Source organism: Oryza glaberrima, chromosome 9, assembly GCF_000147395.1.
Source record: "Oryza glaberrima chromosome 9, OglaRS2, whole genome shotgun sequence".
Taxonomy (NCBI): domain Eukaryota; kingdom Viridiplantae; phylum Streptophyta; class Magnoliopsida; order Poales; family Poaceae; genus Oryza; species Oryza glaberrima.
This window is the reverse complement of record NC_068334.1, coordinates 10,256,425-10,271,670: the sequence shown is the minus strand read 5'-3', so window position 1 is coordinate 10,271,670 and position 15,246 is coordinate 10,256,425. Positions and strand designations below refer to the sequence as shown.

Genomic DNA, 15,246 nt, shown 5'->3' with positions numbered 1-15,246 from the left:
TTTGTCCAGCGACCAATTTGCCTTTTGCCCAAGCTAATTGAGATTCTCCAAGCTAGCTGGTTGGAATCAATTTTGTGTCCTTGTAGCTTATATAGATTGGCGACTGGCGAGAGCCTCGTGGTGATAGTTGGCAAACCAATTTGTGCAAGCGAAAGCGCTAGGAGGACAGCTACTCATCAACTCTGACAATTATATACTCCATATGTAGCTACTCCTATAGATGGCCATAAGGCCCGAGCCCTGACGGCCTGGCCCATTGCACGGCACGATTGGTGTTGAACCCATGCTGGCCCGGCCGACGGTTGGGCCGATGCCTTAGCACGGTGGGCTAGCCCGGCACGGTACGATCTAATGAGCACGGAAGAAAGATAGTTGAGAGACTAAGGAAAACGTACGAATTACCCTCCCTCGAACTATTATGGGCGATCGAATTACCCCCCTAAACTCTAATACCGGATATTTTACTCCCTTAACTATACAAACCGAACAAATAACCTCCGGCTCAATTCGAGGTGGTTTCAGTCCTACGTAGCAGTACAGTCAGTAATTTTTTTAAAATAAATAGTGTGGGCCCACCTGTAAGACTCTCCTCTCTCTCTCTTTCCCCTCTAACCTCTCAATCTCTCTCTACCCTCTCTTCCTAAATTCACATTCCCCCCCTCTCTCTCCTCCCACCCAATCTCTCTCTACCCTCTCTTCCTAAATTCACATTCCCCCTCTCTCTCTCCTCCCACCCCTGCTGCAGCGAGCGGCGGCGGCCACCAGTAAGGTGTGCACTCCTCCCTCCCCTTGCTGCGGCGAGCTGCGGCGGCCGGCCGCCCAGCACTGCGCGGCAGTGGTGCTTCTGCGGCGCCCTGGTCCGGTCACTGCCCGGCCGGCTGCTCAATGCCGCTGAGGAGGAGGAGGTGCTCCTGTCCCGGCGCAGGCCGTCCCGGGGCAGATACAATTATACAAGAACATCGATCTGAACGTGCAGATACAAGTTTCAACTTCCAAGAACTACAAGTAGCACACTACTAGAAGTAACAATTATTAACTTGATTTGTGTTCTCTAGAATCTAGATACAGACAGCCAGTACATGCTGATCGATGCATCACATGCACTGCAGATCGATGTATCACATGCACTGTCAACTTGTTCTATAGAGCAAGATCGAAGCTAAGCTTAATTAAACTAATCACAGTGTGTGTGCATATGCATCGTCACTGCATTTCTTGGTTTCAAAGCCCAAGAAACCAGGAAGAATCTCAAGAGAAAACTAAACTAAGGCTTCGTTTGTTCCTGGCCAATCCGTGGGATTAAGAAAGAAAAACATCTCGTTTTCCGCGCGCACGCTTCCCAAATCGCTAAACGGTGTGTTTTTTACAAAAAATTTCTATAGGAAAGTTGCTTTAAAAAATCATATTAATCCATTTTTGAAGTTTAAAATAGTTAATACTTAATTAATCATGTGCTAATGGCTCACCTCGTTTTGCGTATCTTCCCAATCTCCCCAATCCCCTTCTCCTCAAACACACCCTAATTAAACAAGAAGTTGATTAACTAGTCATCAGACATACAGGGCGCTGCTCGCTGAAATTAAATCAATAGTATTAAAAGGGGGACAGTGGCAGATGCCGTATCTGCCCCGGGACGGCCTGCGCCAGGACAAGAGCACCACCTCCTCCTCCTCGGTGTCGAGCATCCGCCCAGGCAGCGACGACCGGACCAGGGCGCCGCGGAAGCACCACTGCCGCGCGGTGCTGTGCGGCCGGCCGCCCCCGCCGCTCGCCGCAGCAAGGGGAGGGAGGAGAGAGAGGGCGTGCCGCCGTGCGAGCCTTGCCGGCTAGCCGCCGCCGCTCACTGCATCAGGGGAGGGATGAGAGAGAGGGGATAGTGGATTTAGGAAGAGAGTAGAGAGAGATTGAGAGGTTAGAGGGGAAAGAGAGAGGAGAGTCTTACAGGTCGGGCCTACACTATTTTTATAAAAAAAAAGATTGCTGACTGTACTGCCACTTAGGATGAAACAACCTTGGATTGAGCCAGGGGGGTTATTTGCCCAGTTTGTAGAGTTAAGGGTGTAAAATATCCGGTATTCGAGTTTAGGGGGTAATTCGATTGCTCATGATAGTTCAGGGAGGTAATTCGTACTTTTTCAGAGACTAAAATAGACTTAATTAAGCCATATACGGCATAGCCCAATGTAACATCCCGGCCTAGGGCTTAATAGGATTAATAGAATACTCATATCAACAAGTTGTAACTTCTTTTCCGGAAGCCGATCTCCAAAGAACTCCAGGGTGCGCACGAGTGAGGACAATGTGTGCAGAAACACAGCATGGCACATGCGCTGGCACGGACGTCGATCTCTCTTTGCAACTTCTTTTCCGGAAGCCAAAGAACTCTAGGGTTCTCTTAAGGGGGTGAGGGTGTAACATCCCGGCCTAGGGCTTAATAGGATCTCCAAAGAACTCTTAAGGGGGTGAGGGTGAAATTCTTCCCGGGTGCGCACGAGTGAGGACAATGTGTGCAGAAACATAGCATGGCACTTGCGCTGGCACGGACGTCGATCTCTCTTTGCAACTCTTAAGGGGGTGAGGGTGTAACATCCCGGTCTAGGGCTTAATAGGATTAATAGAATACTCATATCAACTGTAAGCGGGCCCGGTCTAGAAGAAGCGGGACGTTACACCCAATCAGAAGAGGGACGCAAAATAGACTTATTCCAAGCATGGTGCGCATGGCTGGTGTGGGGCCAGAGTGGTCACACAGCATGGCACATGCGCTGGCACTGGACACACGGATGTCGATCTCTCTTTGCAACTTCTTTTCAGGAAGCCGATCTCCAAAGAACTCCAGGGTTCTCTTAAGGGGGTGAGGGTGTAACATCCCGGCCTAGGGCTTAATAGGATTAATAGAATACTCATATCAACAAGTTGCAACTTTTTTTCCGGAAGCCGATCTCCAAAGAACTCCAGGGGTCTGTGAGGGCAGTCTATGACCTATGAAAGCTGCCAGATGTAAGCGGGCCCGGCCTGGGAGAAGCGGGACGTTACATCCAATCAGAAGAGGGACGCAAAATAGACTTATTCCAGTTATATAAGACACGGGAAATAAGCTCACTTGTCTATGACCTATGAAAGCTACCAGATGTAAGCGGGCCCGGCCTAGGAGAGGCGGGACATTACATCCAATCAGAAGAGGGACGCAAAATAGACTTATTCCAGTCATATAAGACGCGAAAAATAAGTTCACTTTAACTCCCTTAACAAGTGACCGAATATGGTTATTATCCTTTAACTGCAATACCGGATATCTTACCCCCCCTCCAACTATTAAAACTAGCACAATATGACTCCCTCGATGGTTTTGGAGGGTGGTTTCATTGACTTGGCGTGTACGTGGCGGTGTTGACCTGGTCTTTGTTCAACGTGGCGTTGACGTGGCATTAGTTTTAGAAAAATATGTGGGACCCATTTGTCATACACCCAAAAAAAAATTGTGGGACAGGTGGGCCCCCCATCTCTCTCTCCCTTTCACTTCTTCCTCCTCACCCTTCCTCTCCCTTCTTTCTCTCTCTTTTTCTCCTTGCACTTCCCTTCGGTCGTTTGCAGGAGTGGGGAGCAGAGCAGCGGTGGCAGCCTCCTTGAACGGCTCACCTCTTCTGTCGTCACCTCCGCCTCACCACTCCTTTGGCTGTCTGTGGGGGGTGGGAGCTGGAGCGGTGGCGGCAGGCCAGAAGGTGGGAGCTAGAGCGGCAGCAGTGGCGGAATAGTAGGTGAGCGGCATAGCTGCGGAGCACGCCAGCGGTGGCAGAGAGCGTCGGAGAGTGCGTAGGCGGAGGCCTCGAGGGCGATGAAGCGGCGGCAATGGGAGGACAGCTAGGCCTGCCTGCAGGGAGATTGGAGCGGCAGAGATGGTGGGCTGGAGCGGCGGCGGTGGACCAGAGAGGGACGAAGAGCGGCAAAGGCAGGCTCTGCCCCATCCGCCTCGGCGACGATGGTGTCGGGAAGGCGAGGGCCCGATGATGGAGTCCATGGTGGCCACTTACTTGCCAAGCTCAATGGCGGCCATTGCATCGCTCTCTTCCGCCGATGAGAGTGGGTCAGCGCACCGCTCATCTCTGTCCTCCTCCGCGTCGCCAATTCAGCCTCTTCCGCCACCGTTGAGAGCTTCGTCCATCTCGATTCCTGCCGAGCTCAGCAAGAAGGTGTGCAATGGCGGAGGCGGAGCTCGGGGCAGTGGAAAAGCGGAGCTCAGCGACGACGTGTGACGAGCGGCCATTGGCTATGGCGGCGTCCCCTCCATCGCATGCCCGGCCGCCACCCATGCCGCTCCCCGTCACTCCCCTGCCCATAGCCGTCGTATGAGATCCAAACACGATGGCAACACTAAGGCACGATATTTGTTAACGAGGTTCCGCATAAGTCTACATCTTTGGGGCACTAATTATGGGCATTCTTGCTCGATCCAGCATATTAGAGTGTATCAGTGACTCACGAACGGTCACCGCTGGCAGACGGCCCCTCGTGCTATTCTAAGTCTCTATGTAGCTACAACAGGTCTGTCCCTCTATTTAAAAGAGATAATAGGATAGAGTTCTACTTATACACTATTCCTAACACCTATTAAAACTCCAAGTCCTAAACTATAACCGACTCTAGCGGCACGATAGAGTCCTAAACTATAACCGGCACGATAGAGTTCTACTTATACACTATTCCTAACACATATTCGACACAACTGGTCACTGCTAGTGGCTGCTCCCTCTCGTTGTGTTAAGTCGCCATACGGTTACAACAGGTCCACCCCTCTATTTAAGAGAGATCCTAGGATATAGACGGACTCTTACTCTATTACTAACATCTAGTACAACACCAAGTCCTAATTGTGACCAACATTGTATACATATTCGACACAAACTCTAACAAAAACCACCTTGGCGAATATGCCACGCCAACCTGAATTATTTACTTGCGTGAATCTTCGTGTACCAGGACTTAAGTTGGTTCTTCTGCCACTCATGCCGAGCCGCCCGATGAGCCAACTTCAAGCTCGCCGCCTTCAGGATTGTGCACAGCAACAGATACATACCTATCTTCCTTGTAACAACGCCTCCAGATATAGTCCTGCGCAACCCCGATTGAAAATGAGACCGTCCTGCAGTCCTGCTACGTTGGGCTTTGGCCACGTTCCATGGTCCCGGCTTTGACACCAACACGTGCACACCGCCATATTTTGTGACTTCCCGAACCTTCGCACACTCCTGCGACCACCCGCTCAGCTTCCTGACACCTCGACCAATTCCACCAATTTGAACATTGCTGCTGGAATAAGTGCATCATGCTGTGCACTATCGTATATATATGTCGCCATAGTAGCAATATCTATCTATTATATACTAAAAGTCCATTAAACCTCCTACAAACACTCCTAAACTGCCACATGGCATCCTACAAACGCTCCTAGGCTGCCACTTGGCATTATTAAATCTCACCGTCGATTTTCACTTAAATTGGTGGACCCGTTATTTTATACCATTGGATTGGATCTATTATTAAAAAATTTCAACTTTCTCTTTATATGATTTAAGCGCTACTACTGTTGTCATGTACGTACAGGTTTATACGATGTCTTCTCCTGTACGTACTTACGTGCACAAAAACAAAACAATAGTTTACGTACTATTCGCTGGAAAGAAAGAAAAAACCATACGCATATACATAAAAAAGACGACAAAAAAATACATCATAAAAATCGATGATCTTTAAATAAAATATAATTTTCTAAACTATATTACATCACAAATATAAATATATATAGTTAAACTAAGATCTATAATAATAATATAAAATATCTAATCAATGTTCCTTGGACCATCTTCTAAATTATTTTTAAATTATATATCTAATTTGTGATTCCGTTGTTTTCCTTTAATTAAATTATAAGTTATATTGTGGTCTTAAATATATCACGACAAACACTCTTATATTGGGGCTGATATATAATAGTTAGTTTTTGATAATCTATTATATACTAAAAGGCTATTAAACATCCTTAAAACATTCTCAAACCGTTATATGGCATTCTACAAACACTCTCATCTCACCATGTGTCACTCTAGCAAATTATAGAAAAAACAAAACATCTAGCCATCGATTTTCAATAATATCCGGTGCACCCATATTTTCTACCCTCGGATTTACTTAAAGAAAAAAAAAAAGAAAGACCCACACCCCACCGCTGCCATCCATTACGTTACGTTAGGTACATGTATGTAGTTACGTACTCCCTCCGTTTCACAATATAAGTCATTCTAGTATTTCCCACATTCATATTGATGTTAATGAATCTAGACATATATATTTATCTAGATTCATTAACATCAATATGAATGTGGAGAATGCTAGAATGACTTACATTGTGAAACGGAGGAAGTATCATATATCCCTGCCCTCACCCTAATACATAAGGGCAACATGCCCTCCTATTCTCAAGCATTTTCTTAATTAATATTGGAAAACATACTTTCTAATAAATTATTTTAAACAACTAAATCATCTAAATAGCTATTTTCTTATCCGTGCACGGGACGAGATTATTTACAATAAAATTTAGAATTCAATACCTACATTAACTACATTTTAAAAGTAAAATAAATGTATTTCTTTGGGTCATATAATGCTAGAGACTACCTATTGGTCACTTGATACATATCAAGAAAAATCACATAGATTTTTAAACCATATGAGTGGCAACATTTAGCTTATATTAGTAAATACAACACCCGACACATTTTCTAATAGGTCTAAAATTATATCTATATTTTAAAAATAGATAACTAAAGACTACGACCCGTTGGAATATGCCTCAGAAAAAAAAATCTCCATCCCTTGTCCTGCTGTACATATAACTCATTTGATCCTCTCGCCTTATATTTTTTAACTAACAACCTAATATTAAAAAAAACATAGCTAAATGGCTTATAATTTCTAAAATTATATTTGATTTTTAATTTGTTTTAACTATTGTTTTATTTACAGTTAATTAAATAATTCAATATCCATTATAGTTGTATTTTACTATATAGAAATTAAAATACTCCTATGCAGGGCAACTGAAAGAAAATGAAAAATTATAACAGAATGAAAACATGTATTATTTCATATTAAACAATCTACGCAATGAAAACCAATTAAACACCTTTAGAGCACACTTAAGTCACCATATGTCACATTTTAAAATTATAAAATATTTCAATTAAATCGATGGACCCATTATTTTCAACCATTAGATTTAATTTACGAAAAATCTTACGCTGCCACGTGTCATGTCCTGAAAATCATAAATAATCTTAGAAATTTTGAGAAAAGATTAAACGTATCATCATTGGTTTTAAGTTACATTATTTGGAGAAGTTATAAAAATAAATCGCATCTACCTCCTCGCCCCCTTCACATGCACGCAGACCACTGCCAATCCCATCCCTATTTTTGGGTAGGAGTAAACTAAAAGAGAAATAATCAATATGTTAAAACAACCATAGTTTTTAAGCTACATGTCTGATTTCTAATATAATTGTTGCTCTATTTATAATTAAACTAGGAATTTAAGATCCGTATCCTTATATTTTCCTATATACAAAATATGGCATTCGACCACATTGTTGACGACGAACCCAAAAGTAAGATTTAGGACCTGCACTGGAGTTAAGCAGATCTACCAGGCCATTGTGTGTTTTTCACATCAACACACATTCAGCCCGTGTGCTTTGCATACCATCCAAATATGATTCAAATACCTTAAACAAGTTGGGTGCACATATTACATCACTATACATAATTCTGCAAACATGTATAGCTAAATTAAATCAATAGTTATCCAAACAAAAATTACAAAGTGAACTATGAAACATTTTTTTTATTAAGGAAGAACACCCTGCCCTTTTACGTGCCATTTGAATTGCTGTAAAAGAATTACGAAATAATCCAATACAGGTTGCATCATCATACGTTGTTTGTCAAACATGCATATAGCTAAATTAGATGGCAACATATCCTATGCACACATGCCCTCACATGTACACACGTGCACACCAACTAAAAAATGTCACCAAAAAATCTAGAAAAAATCATACACATACTTTCAATTGTATTACACCTAGGGTTAAAATCTTAACGTCAAATTCATTATATTTTAGCCGTAACAAAAAAAACAAAAAATCTGACAGTTTTAAGGTTGCAATTTTGTCAGAATTTTATCTTTTTTGTTATTCTCTATGTAGAATGAATTTGAAGATGCGACTTTGCACGTAGATGTAATACTATTGAAAGTACATGTATGAATTTTCCTAGAATTTTTTGTGATAATTTTTAGTTGGTGTACATGGTGTGTACACGCGAGGGCCTGTGTGCATAGGATACGCTCCCAAATTAGATATACACTGTCTAAGCAAATACAACTAACTAAAATATGAAGTCCAAACCACCAATGCATAGAAAATCCAATGGCTTTAGTTAGAGAAAATCCGATTACTTCATGATTTTTTTTAAAATATGTGCTAAAATAATCCAAGCAAGCTAAATGATCTTCCGTGTATTTGCTTTAAACTATGTTACCATCTAATTGACTTTAGATGGTGCTTAATGCACTTTTAGTATACCATTGATATATGTTCAAGCGTGTTGTTTTGGCCTTCTAAGCATTTCGGGTAACTCCGTTTATTTTCTTTGTGCACAGACCATTCAAAAGGTGAATCATCCCTATATATGAACATTAATCGTCTGCAAATATATTTTGTTGTATATATATATATATACTTAAATGATTAACTTTGGAGTCCATTTAGATTTTACGATATAACAAGACATGGAAATAGGAGTAACTAAGCTTGACCAAAAATGTGATCACAACTGCGATGAATCACAAGGCAACCTCCGTAGGTGCAATGATCACATCTCAACACGGTGACTAGGAGCTGCATAAAACCGTATGGCGGGAGAAAAGGAACAATGAATTTAGCTAGGTCTTACATTTTCATCAACAGGGCCCAAAGCATTCAACAAAAAAAGAAAAAAAACTACCTTGCTTTTAATTTAATAAACATGTTTTCTAAACAAACTAGGCCTAACTCCTTTTTAGATGATGATGAAGATTATATATAATTGCTTATAAATATTAATTAAATACTATATAGTATATAGCATAGAGAAATTATCGAAGTGATGCAACAAAGAATATTTTATGAGGAAATACACTTCCAAAACATGGCGAAGGCTATCTGATAAATATGATCTGTTTTCAAATACAGTGCACGATACATGCCTGCGCGAATGCGCGGGCTACCTTCCTAGTTGTATTAATAAAGGAGCGTCATAAGTGGGTTACATGAACGGTACACACCATTTGTGACAAAATTATCTATTGATTTTTGACGCCATTTTTAATTTCGTCATGGAGTTTCAGTGTCTACCTCTGCCACTAGTGATTCCTGACGAAACAGTAAATTTTGTCATAGATATGCTTTTTTCGAAATTGTACAACATCATGAGGCAAACGTCATAGATGGGCGATTTCCTACTTCCGTCGGTACCACCTTGTCAACATCTCAAAAGTCAAAACAGCACCTAGGATCCACCCATGGCTCGCGCCACCATTGCTGCTACACCTTGAGCCCACAACCTGCTCCGACCTCCGATTGATCGCCAACAATCTGGTCGCTAGCCGAAGCCGACAAATTATCATGCCGCTTTCACAGCCACCGAACGACCTGAGTGCCACATCTAGTCATCTCCCAGTCGAACGCAGCTCACCAAAAGGTGCCTAGGCCACACCACCCGGAGTGCTCGATTCCACCGACCGAGAATGCCGATCGCCACCAGCTTCGATCATCCTGAGCGTGCGGCCGCACATCTCCCTATTGAAAATAGCTCATGGAAAGTTTGAGCTAGCCGCCCGAACTATGCAACTCCACTGATTGGACCACCAATCGCTTCCACCACCATCAACCCGAGCACCACGTCTAGTAGTCTCCCTGTAGAAAGCAACCATCGAACGGTTCTGGCTACCGCCTGAAGTGTTCGATCCCCTAATCAAATTTCGTTGAACGCCGCTGTGCTCCCCCTTGCGCCAATGTCTCTCCCTGCACATTACTAGCAAGCTATGTGGTGTGAGAGCACGTCCATCGCGCCTCTATACATGGACCTCCCTCAGGTTCTGATACCACTTGTTATAAAACTAGCCCGAAAAAACCATCGGAAATCAAACGCGACCATATGAGTTCCAAACAAGACGACGACACTAGGGGCACGATATTTGTTAATGAGATTCAGCAGAAACCTACATCCCTGAGGCATTGATTATGGACACTCTCCCCGATCCAGCATATTGCAACGTATTAGAGTTACCACGACTCACGGCCGATTGCCGCCGGCAGCCGATCCCTCTCGCTATGCTAAGTCGTATGCATGTGGTTATAACAGATCTGCTGCTCTATTTAAGGGAGATTCTAGGATAGAGTCCGACTCTTACACTACTACAAAAACCCTCATAGGGATCGGCTCATAGGTGCCGGTTTATTTAAAACCGGTACCTATAGACGATTCCACACCACTTGTGATGGAAAAATATAAAACCGACACCTTTAAACACTATAGGTGTCGGTTCTAGCAAAAAACGGAACATATACTATAAGTGTCGGTTTTTAAAAGAACCGGGACCTATAATATATTATAGGTGCCGGTTAATTAAAAAATCGACACCTATAATATATTATAGGTGCCGTTTTTTGAAAGAACTGGCACCTATAGCTTAAGCCGAGCCGACGAGCCGAGCCATCAGCAGCTCCGCAGCACCACACGGTCCACACCCACCGAACGTCCTTATCTAGTCGTCCACACCACACGGTCCTTATCTACACATCGATCCCATCCCTTCTTGCGTCGCTCCCCTCCCATGGCCGGGCGCTGGCTGGCAGAGGTGGTGGCGGCGGGCTCCCCTCCCATGGCCGGTGGCTGGCTGGCAGAGGTGGTGGCGACGGCGGCGGCCGCACCCTCTCCTCCGCCAGATCCGACGGGAGGGGAGGCGGCGAGCTCCCCTCCACTAGATCCGGCGCCAGGGGAGCTAGTGGGGGGGGGGGGGGGCGGCGACGGCGCGACTTGGCGGCGGCAACAGCCGCACCCTCCCCATGCGGCGACGACGGCGAGCGTGGAGGACGGCGGTGGCGCGGGCAATGTGGCGGCCGGTGGCATGTGCTCTTTTTTGAAACCCCTGTGGCAAGTGATCTTGAGTTTCTCTTTTTGATTTCTTGTTGAGTTCTAGTCCCAAACATGAGTTCTTAATGATTTGTACTATTCACTAGTTCTTGGTGAGCTAGTTCTTGATGAATATACTAGTTCATTGTTGAGAGGCGATGATGAAGGGGAGTAGGGATGGGCTCGAGGGAGGAACGACGGTGGGGTGTGGATGGTGAGTTCGGCTCGATTCGAGCTGGCTCGCTCTTTTGTTTTTTTTGCCTCGAGCAAAGCTAAAGGTGTCGGTTCTATTTTGGCATGGGTGTCGGTTTTTCTTATTTGTGCTGACCAATAGCTGCCGGTTAGAAAACCGGCACCTATAGCCCATTTCCAACCGGCACCTATGGCGGTTTCTGTACTAGTGTTACTATATTTCTGACACTTAGTACAACTCCATGTCCTAAACTATAACGGACTCTGTGTACATATTTAACCCAAACTACATTGGTTAAATCAGCCTTCATCTATCACCGATAGAATCGTCTTTCACTAAGTGAAGGCCCTATCATTGATATGACAGTGTAAGACATAAAGCTTGATAACCGAGGAGATTTGTTCTCGATCGGTCCCTTTCATTGATACTCCATAAATAATAAGAACAAGCAAGCTGGTAAAAAAAAATTCGCTAGATATTGTGGTACACAAATACTACGGAATAACATTAAAGGAAATTATTCACCGTCACTTTTTTAAAAGGAATTATTCACCGTGCAAACCAGATCACTGCTAGATGATATATATGTCGGATCACTTCTTAAGAGTGTCGATGAACCTTTCCCCTTGGCCAAGTACTTCTGCTGTATGGCCCTTGAAATACTCCGACTTGCCGATGGCACGATATCGTGGTGTCTCGCCGAGCTCTGGTAGTGGCTTAACCAATCCATTGATGCAAGCGTCCTGAAACACCACGACTGTAACCCGGCCTCTCTCGGCGTCGATGGCCACCCTGTGGAACACGCTTTTATAGCGGCCATTGGTGAGAACCTCGAGGATCTCGCCGACGTTGACTATGAAGGCACCCGGCAGCGGCCGCACAGGGTGCCATCGGCCATCCTTGCTGACTTGCAGGCCCAGCGTGTCATTGACTTGGAGCAGCAGAGTTAGCCCGAAGCCGTCGGAGTGCGGCGAGATGCCGATTACCTTCTCCGGGTGGCGGCAGGGAGGGTAGCGGTGCAGGCCAAAGGTCTGCCGCTTCCCATGGAAGGCGGCAAGCAGCGTTTCTTGCTCGACTCCTAGGTCGCTGGCCATGAACCTTAGCAGTCGCGTCGTCAGATTCCACATCTCCATTGCGTACTTGTCAATTGAATCCCTGCATAATCCATGTTCAAATGGGGAACTGATGAACTGATGAAATAGAATTATTCAAGCTGGATGAATTAGGCAAGGATGGAAGAGGGACCTAAATGTGGGTGGTTTACTAGGCCAAAATTCGAGATTTCTCTGCTGGAATGGCTGCGTTTCAACGATCAAGTTCTCCGCCCAGTCCAATTTGCCAGCTGATGATCTGAAGTGATGGCCGAATCCTTCTATGCCGCCAGGACGGACAGCCACCGTGTTCTTGTCCTCCAGGGGTAGCTCGAAGAATTGAACCGTGTTATCTTTCATTTTCTGTATCACTGCTTCATCAACTCCATGGTTTATGAGCTGTAGAAAAGCAGGATTTGTTCCAAGAAGTTTGTTTAAATCGGATTTAAAATTCAGGGAAAAATGTGTTCTATAACTTTAAATTTTGCGAAAGTATAAAGATGTTGTAAACATCAAAACCATATCCACCTTTTAATCTTGACACAAATTTAGGGTGCTTTTGTGCCGGTGTTGACAGGGTGATATGGCTCAACGCTGAAATAAATTATGAATTTTCAAAAACATAAAAGAAAATATTAAATTGACTTAATTAAGGGGACAAACTTTTCGAAAATATTTTCAACTTGTTAAACGAAGTTGTACAATAGGAAATTCTCCACCATATTGAATTTATGCACACATCTTTATTTAAATTTCTTTCCCAAAAATAAATCCAAGACCAAATTTAAGAAAATCTTAAATCAATGGAGAAAAAAAAACCTTTATTACACTCTTTAATTTGGTGCACCCCTTGAAGCCAAAATGAACAAACCAAACGTCGGGAAATTTCCAAAATAGGCAAAATGAAGTACCCTCAATTTCCCTAAATGTGTAGTTGGGTTAGCTAACCTGGAAGAAGCCCCAGCTCCGACACGCAGAGCCAAGCAAAGCGACCTCGGCCTCCCGGTGCTCGGGGTCGAGCAGCCTCGCCATGTCCACCACCGGCAGCTCGAGGCTCTCGCCGTCGCCGACGACGACGACGCCACCGCCGCCGGCGGCGCGGATGTACCTGTCCGGGATCTGCAGGTGGGGATCCGCGAACGCCATGGCCGCGGCCTCCGTGATGATGTCCCGGTTGCTGTCGTCGTTGATGCCTTCCATTGATCTGTCCAAGCGACCAATGGCACTTGACTGGTAACTGGACTCGCACCTAGCTAAGCTTATAGCTTGTTCTGATCAATCCTGTGCTAATATTTGTACATTGGCGAAAGCCTCGTGGTCTCATATTAATTAATTAGCGCGTCTTGCATATAGGGTTAGTGCAACCGAACGCGCCAGGCCAACAACTCAATTCTTTATATACAGGTATGTCATAATAAGTACATATAGACGGGTTCTTTTAATGATTAAATACAAGCTGTATACGACGCCCACACATCGCCGCACATAATGCACGGAAACTTCCGTGAAAATTAACGTTTTTATAACAGTTATTAAATTAGAACTAGATGACCAATGACAAATCTATAAATAGTAGTATCATTTAACTGGCATGACAAGCGTAACTGTGTGAGTAATTATAGGAAATGGATTTAAACCTTGATTAACAGAGTCATCATGTATTTTTGGCTATCCTACGGTCACATCTCTATTGCTTTTCCTTACCATGTCGATCATATTAACAAAGAATAATATAAATATGTTCTATAAGACCTTATTTTCTTTTTTTAATACCAGTAACGCTAGCTGAAATAATTATAAAATCTTTGCTCACAAAATACGATCACAAAGATGCGCAGGGTAAAGGAGGTCTTCTATCTACCACTCCCTCCATCCAAAACTTATTTCATTTTATATTTTTTTTTTCAAATAAGATGGGTATATTTGTAATGTCCATGCGTCTAAGACTTAATCTTTTCATTTTACGGTGCTAAATTAAAATATTTGATCAAAACCCTAGCAGCTATCTTAATACTCATTGATTATATATATGTATATATATTTTTGTTGTTGTTTATTATATATGAGATGAGTTGATTTTTTCTTAGTGTTGGGAAAAAAATGTCTTAGACTTTTGAATGTAGACAGGGGCAGTTCCAAGGGGTGTTCCAGGTGGTCCGTAAATCACCCTTAATTTTAGCCCAGAAGAAACCCTCTTCTAAATTCGGCCCAAATCAATTTCATACAGGCATGGCACATAAAACTATTTATGTTGTATTTTTTAACTTTTAGAGTCACAAATGCTGATTTTAGTAAATTGATAATGTTATAAGATATTATTGCTATATTTCTAACATACTTTGAGCAAATTTTGTATGCACGTATTAAATTTTCGGCGTTATAAAATTTTGAAGCATGGAGTAGGAATGTAGGATCACCCCAAAAAAATTTTTCTGGAACCGTCATTAATTGTAGGTAGTATTACAGTATTAATACCGGTGATTTTGACACAACTTGGAACAGTTGAGGTGTGTAATTAAAGAGCTAGGGACGAGCTCAGGTGGCACTTGACAGACAGGGCGACTAGTGTACTCAATTAAATCAGTGCACACCGACATGTGAACAATGCCTGTGAACGATGCGAGGCTGCTCCCATTGATAGGAATCCAACAACAAGAAGGTGGAGGTTGGAGCCATGAGATTCAATGGATGGCTCTTGCAATCCATGGACTTCTTTTTCTGGGCACGACA

The 15,246-nt window shown here is 43.6% G+C and overlaps 1 protein-coding gene across 1 annotated transcript; it reads right to left on the bottom strand.

Moving 5' to 3' along the window:
- Positions 1 to 11,835: 11,835 nt before the first annotated feature.
- LOC127784942 (2-oxoglutarate-dependent dioxygenase 11-like) lies at positions 11,836 to 13,808 on the bottom strand. The gene is made up of 3 exons (XM_052312370.1): positions 13,465 to 13,808; positions 12,671 to 12,915; positions 11,836 to 12,580 (listed from the first exon to the last, which is right to left on the bottom strand). The coding sequence occupies exons 1-3, from the start codon at positions 13,714 to 13,716 to the stop codon at positions 12,019 to 12,021; spliced, it is 1,059 nt and encodes a 352-aa protein (XP_052168330.1). The 5' UTR covers positions 13,717 to 13,808; the 3' UTR covers positions 11,836 to 12,018.
- Positions 13,809 to 15,246: the final 1,438 nt, after the last annotated feature.

Bases quoted from the DNA above. Each gene is read 5' to 3' on its own strand.
- LOC127784942 (XM_052312370.1), bottom strand. From the start codon at position 13,716: ATGGAAGGCATCAACGACGACAGCAACCGGGACATCATCACGGAGGCC. The intron at 12,916-13,464 runs GTTAGCTAACCC...GCTTTTCTACAG, and splicing joins GGAGCTGGGGCTTCTTCCAG to CTCATAAACCATGGAGTTGA. The intron at 12,581-12,670 runs GTCCCTCTTCCA...TGGATTATGCAG, and splicing joins AGTAAACCACCCACATTTAG to GGATTCAATTGACAAGTACG.